The sequence below is a fragment of the Wyeomyia smithii genome, chromosome 3 (assembly GCF_029784165.1).
Source record: "Wyeomyia smithii strain HCP4-BCI-WySm-NY-G18 chromosome 3, ASM2978416v1, whole genome shotgun sequence".
NCBI lineage: Eukaryota > Metazoa > Arthropoda > Insecta > Diptera > Culicidae > Wyeomyia > Wyeomyia smithii.
In genome coordinates this window covers 136,300,230-136,318,847 of record NC_073696.1, presented here as the reverse complement: position 1 = coordinate 136,318,847, position 18,618 = coordinate 136,300,230, and the positions used below count along the sequence as shown (strand labels likewise).

Below are 18,618 nucleotides of genomic sequence, written 5' to 3'. Positions count from 1 at the left end.
TATTTTTCGCACGTCTCGACTTTGTGTGGGCTACCGCCACATAGGGAGCATTTTGCTTCCTGTTCACTACAAGCATGGTTACTCTCCATGATTTCCCCACACTTGCAGCATTTGGTTTTATTGCTGCAGTAGGTTTTCGTGTGCCCTAGCTGCAGACAATTTGTACACGACATGACTTTTGGGATAAAAAGTCGTACCGGTAGTCTGAGCTTGTACAGCTCGAAGAAATCTGGGAGCACTTTCCCTTCGAGGTGACTCGAAACGAATCGTTCGGAGAGTAGCTGCCCATGTTGTCCTTAGAGTACATTCTCCGGCACTCTAAGACTTTAATTTCTGGGAGGTTCGGGTTTTTGAAACGACCCGCTCCTTCCATAACTCCTTTTTTGAGATCGGGTTCCGTTATGACTCAGTTGCTCGAGCCGGAATATACACCCGGTACTCGATCGTAAAGTTTTGATCTTCAACAACTGCATTTGCATGTTGAAGATCAGAAAATGTGGCCTTCAGTTTATCGGCTTTAACTTTACAAACCTCTACCAAGCTGGTATATCTTTTTCGCAGAAGTTTACAAATCTGAACGACCTTTAGGGGTTTGTTTCTGGGCCGGAAGAAAACTACCCAACGAAGTCCAGGTTGGTCTTCCTTATATTTCTTCACCCGAACTGTTACATCATTAGTGGGTGGCACAGGCGAGATAGTTTTGCGCGCTCTTTTTCGTTTTTTTATAACGTCAAAGAAGCCATCTACATCGTTTTTCGGGATGTCAGAGAAATCCATTTCGGACTCTTCACCCCCTGAACCGGATGAGAGGTCCGGAGGGATAGACAATCCACCCGCCGCCATGGAGCGGCTGTGAACTATCTGTCGTTAAGAGTTATAAGATATATGCAGTTGAATACTTATATTCCTAAATGTAAAGAAAGCGGCTATATATAAGAAAAAAAAAATGACTAAGCGAATCCAAAACCGAAATATGTATGTATATACATATAGGAAAGGAACAGAGAAAAGAATGGTTGACACTTATCTTTTATATGTAGATGTGAACCAGCACCGGTTACGCTGTCGCTCCAACAGCAAAGCAGCGAAACCGCTTGCTTTTTCCCCTGTGGGGATCCACCACCAATCGAGTTGACCTTCACTGCTGCGAGACGGAATATCCACACTCGGACCGGCACGACACGTACCAGCACACGCGCAGCACCACTACAGCACTCCTCAGCTGCTAGGGGGAAAATTAACACAAACGCTGATCGTAGCGCACTCGTTAGCACCCACAGCGTATCACCACCACAACACTGCACTGCGACGCGAACGCTAAAATAAAGCGGGAATTTAATACGGTAAACTGCAGAGCAAACAGAAATCTCGACTTATCTGTTCGGCTGCCGAATAAGCAATGATGGCGTTTGAGGTTGTTTTTCGGCATTTCATCTGTGAATGTTTCATATAAGGTGAATGAAATTATAACATTGATTTACTCATATAAATTTTACCGTTGATACTCTATTGCACTTGCTGTGAAACACTTGATTCGAATATCTTACATTGTACACTAAAACTAGTAAAAAGTTTGTTGTCTTCTTTTATAAGGGGGGGGGGGGGGGTTGTTAGTAGCTTAAGTATTTATGATAAATATAAGTAAATAATGAGTATGTGTGTCCAATCACAAATGGTGACTTCTGAACACTGTTAGAAAAAATGTAATTTTCCGTTCAATGAGAGGATATAAACATTTCGTATATTTGATGCACTTTGCTTGTATACTCTTGTATAGATTCCTTCGTCTTGTTGTAAAGATTCCTTCGTCACCAGGTGCTTTCATATTTTTGAATTTTTAAATAATTGATTTAATTTCATTCAAGTTAGTTTCAATTATTATTGCAGGTAAAAAAAACTGGGAAGAAATTAAATCGAATTGTCGTGTGACTTTATTTTCAATTGGACTCACAAAATCCAAATTTGAGTTATGAACACTTTCAAACTGCTGAGTAAGTCTTCGAGCCTTTTGTTCATTAGATACAAAAAACGTTCACCATCTTTTAAAACTGGAATAGGCTTTGAAGGTTTCTTAGGAATCTTCGACAGCTTCCAAAAGGGTTTGGAATATGGCTTCAATTTTTCAACTAGAGTCTCAAAATTTTGATTTCTCAGAAGAGTAAATCTATGATCAATTTCTTTCTATAAATCTTTATAAATAGTTTTGAAAATAGGGTCACGAGAACGTCTGCTGACATTTTTTAAATGAATTAGAAGTTTAAAATTTTCGTCAATTATTGGTGAATCAAATTTCACTTGAGTCTTTGGAACAGAATAATTCCTGGCATCAATAATCGCACATTTTAATGCTTCCAAAGCGGAATCAATATTCACTTCGTTTTGCAAATCCAGCTCATTATGAGTTTTATATCTTTCCCAATTAGCCTTGTGATAATTAAAAACAGAGCTCATAGGGTTTGAAACTGATTCATGTGATATAGAAAAAGTTATTGGAAGATGGTCAGAATTAAAGTCAGCATATGTGATCAATTTATTACATACATGCCTTTGATCTGTTAGTACCAAATCTATTGTTGATGGATTCCTTACCCAAGCAACATTTATAACTTATATTCGAAAAAGAAATGGAAAGTTGCACAGTAAACTTATTGCAGTTACTGTGAAATATTGGTTAAATGAAAGAAGAAAATGCCACATATTTGTCATATTTGTCGTAGGTTTACTTTTGTGTAACACAAGAAAAACTGCGTCAGTCAAGAAAAGCTAATCGAACCCAACAGATGTACGACATACAAATTAGAACCAATAAATGATTTTAATTATCTAAACCAGTTGTATATGATAAATTCTACATGGTGTCAGAAGTGGGGTAGTTGGATATGCCCCAGTATTTCTGTTGACTGAACCTGAAGTCTCGGAATAACAAGTTGTAAGCGGAGGAAAAGTTCCTCTAAAAGGAAGTTAAAGATGGCGTCTGGTTTCGATATGCGTTTGCCACAGCCACTTGATACTGCTAATCTTGCAAAGGAATGACCACGATGGAAACAAGCATTTGCTATATTGTACAATATAACAAATTGAGAGAAAGTGAAGGTAATAAAATTGCTACCTTTTTATAGATGGTCGGACCACGCGTTGTAGAGATATATAATACATTGTACCCAAATGCACACCCAACAGAAACGAAGAAGGTTTTGTTACTCTATTGCAACTTATACACAAAGTGTAATAACCAAAAAGTAACAAAATTTATGACGGCTGCACGCTTGTATGTGTTTCTGCCGGCGAACATACAACAAAGAACCGCAATACATATGTATCGAGATTTCACTCCCTGCATTTGTATTGATGTAACGATCAGGTTTATTTATTTCCCCTTTTTCACACATATTTAGAATCTCAACCGTCAACCTCAAATGTCTAATTAGATACACTTTCGTTTCGTTCCCCACAGGGAAATCCCCAGTGTTGACTTGAAATGGAAATATATAGTACCATTAGAGTTGCCGGATTTGCGAATGTTGTTATTGACGGGCACGAGTTTTGTATCTTCAAACACCTCTAACGCAGTTTACAGATCGTGATGTGATTTCAAAACGCATTTGAAGTTTTTGAAATCATCAACGTTTGCATACTGTATGCCGAGGAAAAATGCTGCTTGGCAGCTCTTGTCATATTTTTTCTCCGCATGTATACATATTTTTTCTCCGTATGCATACAACGAGCGAGCTAATACGTGCACACCGGATGAATTGGAGATAGCAAAAACTAATAAGGCCTGAAACATGCTAAACGCCAACGCGAACGATCGGGCGAGATTCTTGCCGTAGGTTAATGAACAGATCTACTTACGGCTGTTGATTAACCTACGGCAAGAATCTCGCCCGATCGCTAGCGTTGGCGTTCAGCATGTTTCAGGCCTAACATGTGCAACACATGCGACGGTGTGTGATTTTTCTTGACTGGAGATGAAAAGGGAGCATTTTTCGACAAAAAAAACTTTGCATGTGGTTGAAACGACCATTATTAGATACTCTTACTTCCGTAAAACTTGCAAAATATATGACAGTATGTGTTGTTACTTGACTGGGGAAGAACTTTATTGCCTTCTTGGAAATAGAATTGTTACCCAAAAGGCAATTTTGCGCTGTTGCTTTTGAAGTATTAAGGAAAAGTTTTGCGTGTAGTAACCATGGACGACATGTTTGGAAATGATGAACTAGCTGTGAAAGATGTTGATGACAGAACCAATAAATGATTTTGATTATCTAACCCAGTTGTATATAATAAATTCTACAAGTGTAACTTCTATGCCGCCCAGTAACTTTACTCAATCATTCATTGTTACAATTATGTTTACATGTTTACATGCAACTGATATATCGCAACTCCAGATATCTTATTACATTGTCACCAGTCGTCAACTTGTATGAAATATACATATTTTGAAAGGTTACATTGCAGCTTTGATTTGAAGTTTATTTGCTTAGTTGAGCAAAAACGTGGCAAAACTCTACTTATCCGCAACAGATTCATCATTTTTTACCAAACTAAGCATGTTTTTGGACGGCCAGTAAACACCATTTTCGTCCGATCGTTTCCTGTGTGATTTTTTTTGTGATATAGGAGTAAATCCATACCATATGAATCTGAATTCAATTTAGTCACGTATTTGGCAAACCAAGAATTTTTCACAGGTGGAAGAATTTTTTATTCTCAGAGCATAGATTTAATTCAAAGAATTGTAGCTGGAAACCCTCTGGTTGTGAAAGAACTGTCTGAAAACAAATTACAGTAATGCCTTATGAAAAGTAGGGGAGTAGTATCAAAAACATCATATCAAGAAGTCTGAGAACTCTACCTAAAATCGAGCGACAGTTTTGGCAGCGCACTATAGATCTATAATCATCTTATAATCTTGACAAGTAGGTTTGAATCCCCACGAATGATAAGTCCTAACTGCGAAAGCAAACAAATTTTAACAATTAAAATTACAAATTTCTAACAGTGTTGTTACCAATTGTGATTGGACACACATACTCATTATTTACTAATATTTATCATAAATACTTAAGCTAAAATACTTAGGGTTGTTAACCCCCACCACCCTTTAATAAAAAAAAAAATACAAATGTGTCACTAAATTCCAAATCTTATAATATTTTTTCATAAAGCTCTTAAAGCAAAATATTCTTGATACTATACTGTTGTGTTTCTATGATCGTCACGATTATTTATCATTTTGTGCCTATTGGTTGTTTTAATTTTGAGTCTGTACATAACGTATTTGTTTATTTGAATAATTTAGGATCGAAATAAATGTAACACGACTTTGAAACACACTTTCTGGAATACGTTATTCTCGATAAAGCTAAAAATGAAAAGGGCCATCCACATACCACGTGGACAGATTTTAAACGATTTAAACGATTTGGTGGTTCACAAACCTTTTGTATGGTCAACAAAATAATGATCAATTATGGTCAAAGTATATAAAATTTAACCTAAATATAAAATTTAACACCTTCACGGCATTCGCGATGAACTTTATTATTCCCCAGGACTTCCACCGTCAAAATCAGCTATACGAGTCGAATGAAAAAGTAAGTCAACATTGCGCTTTGAGAAGAGATCTGGCACCCCTGACATGTGAAACCTAGTTGCCAAATTGGCGGCTTTTTGCATCGCTTATCTCTCTCTCTCTCTCTCTCTCTCTCTCTCTCTGAGTATCTCTAATTCAGATGGGTCATGAATGAATCATACACCCAACGCAAACGGGGAACATTTTATTACTTTAGGGCAATTTTTTATTACTTATTGTGTCTTATGACTGCGCATTATACACAAATAGTAATAACCGAAAAGTAACAAAAATTATGACGGGCACACGCTTGTATGTGTTTCTGCAGGAGAACATACAGCTAAGCACCGCAATGCATGTGTTAGCAAGACTTCACTCGCTGCATTTTTTTTTTAAACTCTAATATTTATTTAGGCCCAACCGCAAAGCATAACGGGGCCGAATATCTTTTGGAGTAGGGAAAAGCCAGCTTGAGTAGAGCCTGTATCCCGACTGCTCCTCCTCAAACAGGCATAAAAACCGTCTCATCTTTTCTCTTTTATAAATACAATTTAAAATACATATCATTTAAACCTACGGCTAACAATAACAATAATAAATGAAGTTAGTCTCTGTATGAGTAAATATCAATTCTTAATACTATTCGTTAAGGTGTGATGGTTCCTTATATCTTTAGAAATCAAAACTTATATCTATGTTTGGTGGATCATGTCTCTCAGAAAGAAGCGATGATTCATGTGTCTCTAAAAAGATCAATAAAAGAAAAAAAAAGGAACAGAATTAGTGTGAAACTTTTTTATGGAGGTTGTGTTGGAAAAATAAGAAGAAGAAGCAAGGAGATAATCAAATTCGATACTTGATATCTCTTAAAAAGTCATAAATAGGTATTACAAGCGCTGGGTTGCGGCTAGCAAGTGCATCCCGTACTTGCATTGTAAATGTCACTCTCTGTTTTCGGAGAGAATCAATAAGCTTGGTCCTTGCTCTGTGGTACTTAGGGCATACGAAGACTATATGATCTATATCTTCGTACCCTCCACATTCGCACAGATTACTATCGACTAAGTTTATTCGATAAAGGTGTGCGTTTGCAACATAGTGATTGGACATTAGGCGCGAAATAACTCGAATGAAATCTCGAGTTAAATCTAACCCTTTGAACCAAGCTTTTGTAGACACTTTGGGCGAAATCGAGTGCATCCATCGCCCAAGATCGTCTTTATCCCATTTTTCCTGCCAGTTTGCCAGGGCCAGTTGTCGAGGCAAGTGAAAATACTCGGTATAGATGATCGGTCTATCAAATATATTTCCTTCTATGGCACCCCTTTTCGCTAATAAATCAGCTTCTTCATTGCCTGGGATTGAGCAATGAGAGGGGACCCACACAAAGCGGATAATGAAAGACCGATCAACCAGCACTTCTAATATCCGTCTAATTTCTAGAAGGAAATAGGACGGGTGCTTGACCGGTTAAATCAATCGGAGAGCTTCGATAGAACTGAGGCTGTCCGAGAAGATGAAATAATTGCCTGGTGTCTTGAGCTCGATAATTCGCAGCGAATTGTGTATGGCAGCTAATTCAGCTACATATATGGAGCAAGGCTGTGCCAGTTTGCGGGATATGTGATGATCTGTGTTAAAAACGCCATATCCGGATTGTCCATCCATCACAGATCCGTCCGTGAAAAAGGAGTTCTGTTCTGGGAGGTGGCCGAATTTTGCCGAAAATATTAATGGCACAACTGTTGGTTTAAGGTGTTCGGGAATTCCATGGATTTCTAGTTTCATCGTCAAATCAAATACATCAGAAGAATTGTTGAGCGATGTTGAAATCTCACGGGATGGAGCAACAACCGAAGGGTTTATCTCCATGGTCATGAACCGCTGGTATACTGACATACAGGGTTTCTGAACAACTTCCAAACACCTCTCATAGTTCTCGATTATCATTGGGTTTGCTATCTCCGATCTGATGAGGAAACGAAGAGCCAACTCGAATAGCCTCTCTTTGAGTGGTAGTACTCCCGCAATGACCTCTAGAGACATGGTATGTGTCGATTGCATGCAGCCTAGAGCGATACGCAAACAACGGTATTGTATCCTCTCTAGCTTCAGCATGTGTGAGGCTGCGACTCCTCTGAAGCATATGCTGCCGTATTCTATTACGGGCAGAATAGTGGTTTGGTAGAGTCGTATTAAATCCTCTGGATGCGCTCCCCATGATGTTCCTGTTACCATCCGAAGAATTCTCGGTTGGCATCTTTGCTTCAGGTAATTGATATGTTTTTCCCATGTGCACTTAGAGTCATACCATACTCCTAGATACTTGAAGCTAGGTGACTGAGTGATGGGTATTCCGGACAGAACTAGCTCGAAGCGAGGAGGTGGTCGCTTTTTTGAAAAGACTACCATCTCCGTTTTTTCAAGCGAGAATTCGATTCCAAGACAACTGGCCCAACCGGTCAGATTATCTAGCGTATTTTGCAGGCTGTTTTTCATGTCTAAACTAGAGTCGCCGTGACTGATACAACGCAGTCGTCAGCTAACTGGCGCATTGTACAGCCGTCCGTCAAGCATGTGTCGATGTCACTGATGTAGAAGTTGTACAACAGCGGACTCAGACAAGAGCCTTGGGGGAGACCCATGTAGCTTGTTCGTGTTATTGTTGAAGAACCGTGGTTGAAAAGTAAATGCTTTTCAGACAGCAGGTTGATCAAAAAGTTTGTTAATATAGGGGAGAATCCTCTCTGATGCAGTTTCTCGGAAAGAATTTCGATTGAAACTGAATCAAATGCGCCTGTGATATCCAGGAAAACCGAGGTCATTTGTTGTTTGCTGCCAAGAGCCATTTCCGCTTCTGTGGCTAGCAATGCCAGGCAATCGTTAGGGCCCTTGCCCCTACGAAAGCCGAACTGGGTCTCTGATAGTTGGTTAGTTGTTTCTGCCCAGTTGTCAAGTCTACGCAGGATCATTTTTTCAAGCAATTTGCGTATGCATGAGAGCATCGCAATCGGCCTGTACGAGCGGTGATCTGCGGCAGGTTTGTCTGGCTTTTTGATTGAGATAATCTTAACCTGTCTCCAAGCTTCTGGAATCATATTGTTCCTGATAAGCTTATTAAACAGTTTAAGAAATCGTAGCTTGGCCGAGTCCGGCAGGTTTTTCATCAAATTAAATTTGATCCTGTCCGGTCCTGGAGCCTTATTCTTGCAAGACGCGAGGGCAATTGAAAACTCCAACATGGTAAATTCTGGTTCTTCAATAGCCGTTGTATCGCTGAATTTTTGCTGTGATGGGACAGCGTCTGGGCATACCTTTTTCGCGAAATCATAGATCCAACGTTCAGAGTATTCATTAGCCTCATTACTGTCGGACCTATTGCGCATTTTTCGAGCCGTTTTCCAGAGATAGCTCATAGAAGCATCTCTGGGTAACGTGCTTATGAAATTTTGCCAGTATGATTTTTTTTTCAGTTTGTGCAGTTTAGCCTGTTCCAGTTCCAGCTCTCTAAACTGATCAAAAAGTTGAATGGAATGATCTTTCCTGAATGCTAGGTATGCTCTTTTCAGAGTTTTTTTCATCTCGGTGCATTCTTTGTCCCACCATTGTTTGTTAGGGCGAATTTTCAACTTGTTCTCAGGGGCGAGGCTCGTCTGAGATTGCAACGCGCTATCTAAAACTAATGTCGCAAGGAAGTTGTATTCGTCTGATGGAGAAAGCTTGTCGGTTGTTTCGAGCTCCTGGGATATCATGTTCGAGAATTTTTCCCAATCAATATTCCGGGTGAGATCATACTCTACTTCGACTGTGGTAACAGACTGGAGCCTGCTCATAATCGAAATACTTATTGGCAAATGATCACTACCATGGGGATCTTGAATAATCTCCCATTTACAATCCAAAGCTATTGAGGAGGAACACATAGATAAATCTAAAGTGCTCTCTCGTACTGGAGGCCTTGCTATTCTTGTAGCTAACCCAGGTATGTTCAATAGGGTCATATCGAACTCGTCTAGTAAGCTTTCAATAAGAATAGCCCGGTTATCATCTCCAGGTGCTCCCCACGCTATACCGTGAGAATTGAAATCTCCCAGGATAAGGCGTGGAGTCGGCAGCAGTTCCGTTATTTGTGTTAGCTGCAACCGGTTAATAATAGCTCTAGGTGGAATGTAGACTGATGCGACCGTAAGGCTCTCACCAGCAACTGTTATATGGCAAGCAACAATTTCTATGCCATCAATTGCTGAGAGAGGAATTCGGAAGAATGGGTAGCATTTTTTTATACCAAGGAGCACTCCGCCATAAGAGTTTCCTCGGTCTAAACGGATGATATTGAAGTCTTGAACGGCTAGTGTCGTATCAGTTGATAACCATGTTTCAGATAGCGCGAAAATATCGCATTTGCTATCGTGAAGCAGGAGTTTAAATTTATCTAATTTGGGGATCAAGCTTCTACAGTTCCATTGTATGATCCTTGTTGTCGATTCGTCACTTCGGCTGTCTGATTTAGACATCGAAGGATACGAACGCGAGGAGGGGCCATTTGGTGCTTAGTTGCTTACCCAACATGCAAATTGTTGGAAGCCAAGCCGAAATCATACTTTTAAGAGCATCGGATAAACCAAAAGTGGTGAATATCCATTCAACGATCATTTTGAATGAAATACGCCCATCAGTAGACGGTATTTCAGACTCCGTTGACAGTTTAGGGGTGGTAGCAGATTGTTTCCCTGGAAGTTTAGGAAACTCCTGATCGTAGTTAACTCTGAAACCAGGAGGAGTCGCTTTAGCATTTTGCTTTGAAGCGGGACCTTGTGGAGTATCAGTTAGCGTCTTCTTCTGCTCCTTTCTGGGGAGTTTAGGAGAAGATGCACTTGGCCGTTTTCGCACAGCTCCGGTTGACGGGAGTGGTTGATAATCCTCCCCGTCATCATTCGAATCATCGTTCTCCAAACTGGAGTAACGATTTTCTTCCTGCTGTAGGTCAGTCTTTAGCATCTGTGCGAAAGACTGCTTACTACGTTGTTTTGTCGATTTTTTCAGTGCGTCAAACCGTAGCTTATATTTTTCGCACGTCTCGACTTTGTGTGGGCTACCACCACATAGGGAGCATTTTGCTTCCTGTTCACTACAAGCATGGTTACTCTCCATGATTTCCCCACACTTGCAGCATTTGGTTTTATTGCTGCAGTAGGTTTTCGTGTGCCCTAGCTGCAGAAAATTTGTACACGACATGACTTTTGGGATAAAAAGTCGTACCGGTAGTCTGAGTTTGTACAGCTCGAAGAAATCTGGGAGCACTTTCCCTTCGAAGGTGACTCGAAACGAATCGTTCGGAGAGTAGCTACCCATGTTGTCCTTAGAGTACATTCTCCGGCACTCTAAGACTTTAATTTTTGGGAGGTTTGGGTTTTTGAAACGACCCGCTCCTTCCATAACTTCTTTCTCTGTGAGATCGGGTTCCGTTATGACGCCCTCGATCTCAGTTGCTCGAGCCGGGATATACACGCGGTACTCGATCGTAAAGTTTTGATCTTCAACAACTGCATTTGCATGTTGAAGATCAGAAAATGTGGCCTTCAGTTTATCGGCTTTAACTTTACAAACCTCTACCAAGCTGGTATATCTTTTTCGCAGAAGTTTACAAATCTGAACGACCTTTAGGGGTTTGTTTCTGGGCCGGAAGAAAACTACCCAACGAAGTCCAGGTTGGTCTTCCTTATATTTCTTCACCCGAACAGTTACATCATTAGTGGGTGGCACAGGCGAGACAGTTTTGCGCGCTCTTTTTCGTTTTTTTATAACGTCAAAGAAGCCATCTACATCGTTTTTCGGGATGTCAGAGAAATCCATTTCGGACTCTTCACCCCCTGAACCGGATGAGAGGTCCGGAGGGATAGACAATCCACCCGCCGCCATGGAGCGGCTGTGAACTATCTGTCGTTAAGAGCTATTAGATATATGCAGTTGAATACTTATATTCCTAAATGTAAAGAAAGCGACTATATATAAGAAAAAAAAAAATGACTAAGCGAATCCAAAACCGAAATATGTATATATATATATATATATATATATATATATATATATATATATATATATATATATATATATATATATATATATATATATATATATATATATATATATATATATATATATATATATATATATATATATATATATATATATATATATATATAGGAAAGGAACAGAGAAAAGAATGGTTGACACTTATCTTTTATATGTAGATGTGAACCAGCACCGGTTACGCTGTCGCTCCAACAGCAAAGCAGCGAAACCGCTTGCTTTTTCCCCTGTGGGGATCCACCACCAATCGAGTTGACCTTCACTGCTGCGAGACGGAATATCCACACTCGGACCGGCACGACACGTACCAGCACACGCGCAGCACCACTACAGCACTCCTCAGCTGCTAGGGGGAAAATTAACACAAACGCTGATCGTAGCGCACTCGTTAGCACCCACAGCGTATCACCACCACAACACTGCACTGCGACGCGAACGCTAAAATAAAGCGGGAATTTAATACGGTAAACTGCAGAGCAAACAGAAATCTCGACTTATCTGTTCGGCTGCCGAATAAGCAATGACTCGCTGCATTTGTATTGATGCAACGATCAGATTCATTTTTGTCTCCTTCATCCACACATAATGAGAATCTCACTCGTCAACCTCAAATGTCCAATTAGAAACACTTTCGTTTCGTCCCCCAGTGTTTACTTGAAATGAAAATATGTTATACTGTCTGAACAGAGTTGCCGAAGTTGCGAATATTGTTCTGGATGGGCACGAGTTTTGTATTTTCAAACAGGTGCAAATGAGTTTCCATGAACCAACGAGTATGTGTTTTGGATAGCTTGCAAGAAAGCGAATGTTTTTGTTTTTCTCTAACGCAGTTTACAGATCGTGATGTCATTTAAAGACGCATTTCAAGTCTTTGAAATCATCAACGTTTGTATACTCTATGACGGGAAAAATGCTGCTTGGCAGCTCTTGTCATATTCTTTCTCTACTCCGTATGCATACAACGAGCGAACTAATACACGCTCACCGGATGAATTGGAGATTGAAGAAACTTGTAACATGTGCAACATATGCGACGGTGTTTATTTTTTTTTACTTGAGATGGAAAGGGAGCAGTTTTTGACAGAAAAAATCTTGCATGTGGTTGAAACGACCATTATTAGATAGTCGTACTCCCGTAACACGTGCTAAATATATGACAGTATGTGTTGTTACTTGACTGGGGAAGAATTTTATTGCCTTTTAAGTAATAGGTTTGTTACCTAAAAGGCAATTTTGCGCTATTGCTTCTAAAGTAGTAAGGAAAAGTTTTGCGTGTAGCAATTGCTAGATGACACGTTTGATTTTAAGGATATTGAATATGCAGATTCTCCGGTAACCCTCAGACGGTAGAACTATCGCCTTGACCTGTCGATTATTTCTATCTGTTAAGCACGAACGTCATACAAATCGGACTCGTATTATCTCAATTTTATTTTAATGTGTATAATGGAATTTTGTAGGGAATCGAACGTCTTCGGTAGCCTTTTGCATAAAAATGCTGCAGACAACCAGCCGAAGAAAGCTATTGCCGAAATCGATCGATACCCTTTATAATCGAATTAGACATTTTTTATGTGTTGTTTTTCACATGAATGTTTCGTTGTTTTCGCATGATTAAATTAAAAAATAAAACGAAGTGACGTAGCCACCCATTTCAATACAAAAGTAGTGAGAAATTCATTCGTTTTTGGGCCGTCACAATGTCATATCACGGCAGTTTGCGTCTAGTAGATAACAAAGTTCTGTTCGTGCTTACGATGACCAGTAGCAAACCTGAAAATGGCTTCTGTGAAGTCGTATTTATCGTCTTTTTTTAAATTTTCCAACATTTTAAATGAAGTTTATTGAATTTCTGAAACGAATGCACCATTCCCAGTAGAATACTCCTAAATTTTAATTGAAATTTGATAAGTTTTGTATATACCGCTGTTCATGTACAGTATTATCGAATTGCGGTGAACGTAAAAGTAATGCGCATCTACAGTGGATATTGATCACAGTTGCAATGTGATGAAGGTATGTGTGATAACTCAAGTGACCAGACGTCCCGCTTTTCGCGGGACAGTCTCGCGTTGTAATAAAATGTCCGGCGTAGAAAAACGTCCCGCGAAATGTCCCGCGTTCATCTAAAGCAGCGGTTCTCAACCTGAGGTATGCGTACCCCTAGGGGTACGCGAAAGCCTTTAGGGGGTACGCGAAAGAAAAATCAGTAATGGCGGACGAAGGAAGATTTTTTAATAATACTTCATTTATTGTACAAACTTGCTCCTAAAACATGAATGTAGCAATCAAACAAATCACAATTCAATTTGAAACCTAAACAAGACTACCACAACATGATCAACCACTGCTTTATCCCACTCTGAAAAAATTTACAGGTCAGTGGATACAGTCCCTCTACAATTATGGGTCACTCAGCGAATCACCTTAGCATACAATCAATTATGATCCGGTGTTAAATCAATTTTTTCCAGTATAATTACCGATTCTAATACTTTGATTCATATTTAGTAACTTCCAAATGATTTTTATTCTCTTTTCTTTGTTAAACTTCGTTAACTATTGAAATTAGTTCGAAGTTAGCAAATGTCACAATTATGGGTCAATTTTCCCACTGTAACAATTATGGGTCAAAGGGTCATTTTCAAAGGGCGCTCAACAACAACTAACTTACTCGAGTTTATTAACTTCTCTTTGAACGCAATGGATAAAGGTAATTATGTTGAAACCTTGCATACTGACTTCAGTAAAGCTTTCGATCGCATTGATATACCCCTGCTTCTCTTCAAGTTACGAAAAATTGGAATTCATCCACAATTACTCAAATGGATTGAATCGTATTTGACAGATCGTCAACAAACAGTCAAATTTAAAGGTAGAATATCGAAACCTATTCAGGTAACCTCAGGAGTTCCTCAAGGCTCTCACTTGGGCCCTCTACTATTTTTATTATTTGTAAACGACATTTCCTTTATTCTTAAACATGTAAAAATTCTTATTTATGCCGACGATATAAAACTTTTCATTGAAATTAAAAACGCTGATGATGTAAATATTTTTCGTTACGAGATAAAATATTTTTACATTTGGTGTAAAAAAAGCCTTCTTCAGCTAAACGTTAAAAAATGTAGTTCGATGGCTTTTGGCAGAAAAAGAAACATGCCAAGCAATATGATTTCCTTAGGAGATCAGGTAATAGAGAAAAGTGAACGAGTTAGGGACCTAGGAGTCATACTCGACTCAAAATTAACATTCACTGATCACTACAATACAATTATTAATAAGGCTAGTAACATGCTCAGTTTTATAAAACGTTTCTGCTATAATTTCCAAGATCCATACACAATAAAAACACTTTATAATTCCTATGTCAGGTCACTTTTAGAATACTGTAGCATTGTATGGTCTCCGTTTTCTGCAACACATGTAAACAGAATAGAATCAGTGCAAAAACAATTCCTGTTATATGCACTTCGTAATCTACGATGGACGTCATTTCCCCTACCATCATATGACGAACGCTGCAGACTCATTGACATCCAATCATTAAAAGCCCGTCGTGAATTCGCAATGATGTCATTTGTTAACGATATCGTATCTCAACGTGTCGATTCACCCGAAATATTATCAAAACTCAATCTTTGTGTACCTTCTAGAAATTTACGAACTCGGACTTTGTTTTCTTTCAATCATCAACGAAACAATTATGCTAAATACGGGCCAATTAATCAAATGATGTTAGTGTATAACCAACACTGTGAAGCAATTGACTTTTCTATGTCGAGAACTAAATTAAAACAATATTTCAACTCAACGCGCAATTTAAATCGATAGAAAACATTCATTGTAATAATCCGTCAAGCGAAGAAATTATTATTCAATTATGTATAAACTCTTTTTTTTTTGCTCCCACTAGTATAAATAGCATATAGCATGTAAGTTAATTTTTAAACATATGTAGTCTACTTTTGTTTGACGAAATAAATAAATAAATAAAATTTTGGTCAATTTGATACATATTATAAGTCACTTGAATACACGGAGTCCAAAACGATGAGGGAACGTTTTCAATTGGACAGACAAATTTCACAAATACTGAACGATCGAATATGTAAAACATAATCGAGTCTGTTTCACAGATTTCTTGAAACTAACATTATTTTAATCAATATACTGATTGTTCTGCACTGAAATTACTGTAAAAATGAAAGATTTAAAGGTAACAGAAACTGATTTTTTTGAGTAGTGAATTTTTCCATGGTGAATAAAACAATACAAGACGAAGAAGCTTTTAGACATTCTTGTATTTCACTAGAATATAAACGTCCTTATTTCTGGATTTCATTCTGAGATCTATTGATCTGATATGATGGTAGAAGATCAGTATGATTATTGACATGGTTATCAAAAATATAAAAAAAAAAAACTGAAAAAATAACATTATTGCAAGAACAATGTAGTAGGAAAATATATACTAATTAACATAAACAACGACGGGCACACATATTGCTTTAGGTTTTCTTATTCTTCTTTGTAGTAGGATCATTCTCCTTGTCCTGCTTCAGTTTTTGTTTCTGCAATCTGTTTTCTTCCCTCTTCTTCTTTTTATCCTCCTTCTCCTTTTCTCTCTGGATTCGGATCAGTTTTCGTTCCTCGAACTTGGCTTGTTTTTCTTCCTCTTTTTGTTTTTTTCTCATGGTCCTTTTTATCGCACCGTTGCCGCCATCTGCTACTGGTTGCAACCGATGGTACGTGGTCTTGTAGCTTTGATTCTGATATGTTACTTTTGTCATTGACTTTCGGCCAGATAAAAATACCATCAAATGGGTCTGCTTGTATTGCATTCTCCGATGTAGTGACAGGAGGGACTACAACGTCTTTGTTGTCCTGATAGGATTGTTCGTTCGTTGTTTGTTTGCAAATTTTATCTAGAAATAGTTATGTAAAGATTTAGCAATGATAACTTCAACTTTCAATTGTTTAAACTTACCAAGAGTAGTACTTTCCTGCACAAGAGGAGTACAAGTACACGTACCATCCTCTTCGACTACTAATTCGGAGGGAACATCTTGAAACTGCTCAAGAGGTTCGGTGAGCATCAAACCTTCTGACTTGTCTTTAATTATCTTTCAGTAGTTAAAAAGCGCCAATTCATCTAACAAGCCATACCAGAAATCGCTTTTCCAATTAAATGTGAACCTTTCACGCTGATCATCGGTGAGGCTCTTCTCAACGTAGCGTAGTTGAACCCGCCGTCGTCTGGTTTTTGTCTCTCAGGAGATTTTTCTGTGTCCAGCGCAACATTAGATTCAATTTGCGTACAGGCGTTCGCGTTAGTAGGCAATCGGCTGAAATCCACTTTATCCACATTCCAGGGACAAAGGCCACACATTTCAAATGTCTTTTTTAAACATTCTGCCGAGTTCGTGAAATTATCTAGTGCTGTCATATAAAGCGAGCAAAAGTTCAGTTTCGTAACTTTTGCGCTAGGATTCGCCAAAAGGTGCTGTCTCAGAACTTTGTTCCAAATTTGTTTAAAGGCCAAAAGAACTTCCTGTCTAGGGGCTGCAGAATTCGCGTCGAGTTTGGGAGCAGCGCAATTATAATTATCTCGTGAGCCGCACAGAATTCAGTTAGTTCAATACTGATGTGACTTTTGTGTCTGTCTACAAACACGACGATAGGGAATTGCATTTCTTCTTCTACCAGCCATTTATGAAAGTCATTTGTATTCGTAGAATGTCTTCGAAGTCTGCCAGCCTTCATCAGAAATACCAACAGACCAGCCTTCCGGAGTACTGTTTACAATATCGCGCGTCATTCTTTTCCCGGGATACAAAACCTTCGGTGGTGTGAGTTCTCCGGCAGCGTTACTTCCAAAAAGTACGGTATGGCTGTCCCTATCACAGTTGTTATGAACAAAACAAGTGTCCTCGGCATCCTGTCCGCAAATTGCTAAAAATTCTTTTGGAACAAGCTTAAACCCAGATTCGTCAAAATTAAAAATCCTTCTTGGGTTTTCAAAAATGGGCAAGTTGATGCCCTCTTCGAGAAGAGTATTTTCAATTTCCAGAAACCAGTGACGAATTTGTTCCTCCGTAAGAAAAGCACCTGCTTTAGAGAGTCTGGTAGTGCGCTTCTTCTTGAACTCCGGATGTCTATTCAAGAAACGTTGCGTCCAAGTTCTACCTAATGGTTTTTAGATTGAAAAAAAAAAAACAATAAACTTTTAGTCTAGTTGCAGAAAAAAAAGTAAAAACTCACTTGGAAAAGATTTAGGAATGTTTCGTGTCTTTCGGATTTTATCAGCATAATCGATTACTGCATGAAGAATGTCTGTAGCACTTAAAGGAAATCCTACCTTCGACATGTACAGAATCCATTCTTTTATCCGCGATTCTTCTTGCGCCGTTAAAACTGTATTCGGACCAGGTTTCTGCTTCTTTGGAGGAGTTCGCATATACCTTTGGACAGTCGAAAATGGAACTTGATATATCTTCGCTGCTTTTCGTACTTTTCCGGTCTTTTGTGCGACTTCGATAGCTCGCTCTAAATCTTCTTGAGAATATTGTTTCCGGGGAGACGATTTCCGCTTGTTTTCACTGGAACAATACGTATTACCGATTAACAATACGTATCACAATCAGCAGAAAACATGACCCATTATTGTGGAAAACTAATTTGTGCTTGGCACAATCATGAGTCACTTTTATTATTTCGCATATTTCCTAAAATTCGAGGAAAATGTATGAATTTCGCTTCAAAAGTGTAGATTATACCTTTTTCGTGGAGCTGTAGCCATTTTATCAGTATAAATCAGGTTTAAAACAACTGAGAAGGCTTTTTTTTTTGATTTTTGCCCGTAGCAGTTCGCTATTTATGAGGCAGAAGGCTGAGGCCGTTTGCGACCCATCTCGCCTGACGTTTTCTTTTTCGTCTAGATTGTG

At 38.8% G+C, this 18,618-nt stretch overlaps 2 protein-coding genes across 18 annotated transcripts in view; one reads left to right on the top strand and one right to left on the bottom strand.

The window, feature by feature from the left end:
- LOC129732246 (neuroligin-4, X-linked) overlaps positions 1–18,618 on the top strand; it is a 492,846-nt gene that overhangs the window by 250,693 nt on the left and 223,535 nt on the right. The gene's annotated exons all lie outside the window — the stretch shown is intronic.
- LOC129732248 (uncharacterized) lies at positions 17,007–18,295 on the bottom strand. The gene is made up of 2 exons (XM_055692941.1): positions 17,936–18,295; positions 17,007–17,860 (listed from the first exon to the last, which is right to left on the bottom strand). Exons 1-2 carry the CDS (start codon positions 18,129–18,131, stop codon positions 17,394–17,396), a joined length of 663 nt encoding a protein of 220 aa, XP_055548916.1. The 5' UTR covers positions 18,132–18,295; the 3' UTR covers positions 17,007–17,393.

What these genes read in the sequence shown, in the direction of transcription:
- LOC129732248 (XM_055692941.1), bottom strand. Translation starts at nt 18,131, where the DNA reads ATGCGAACTCCTCCAAAGAAGCAGAAACCTGGTCCGAATACAGTTTTA. An exon ending in CATTCCTAAATCTTTTCCAA is followed by an intron (nt 17,861 to 17,935) that starts GTGAGTTTTTAC and finishes AAAAACCATTAG; the next exon opens with GTAGAACTTGGACGCAACGT.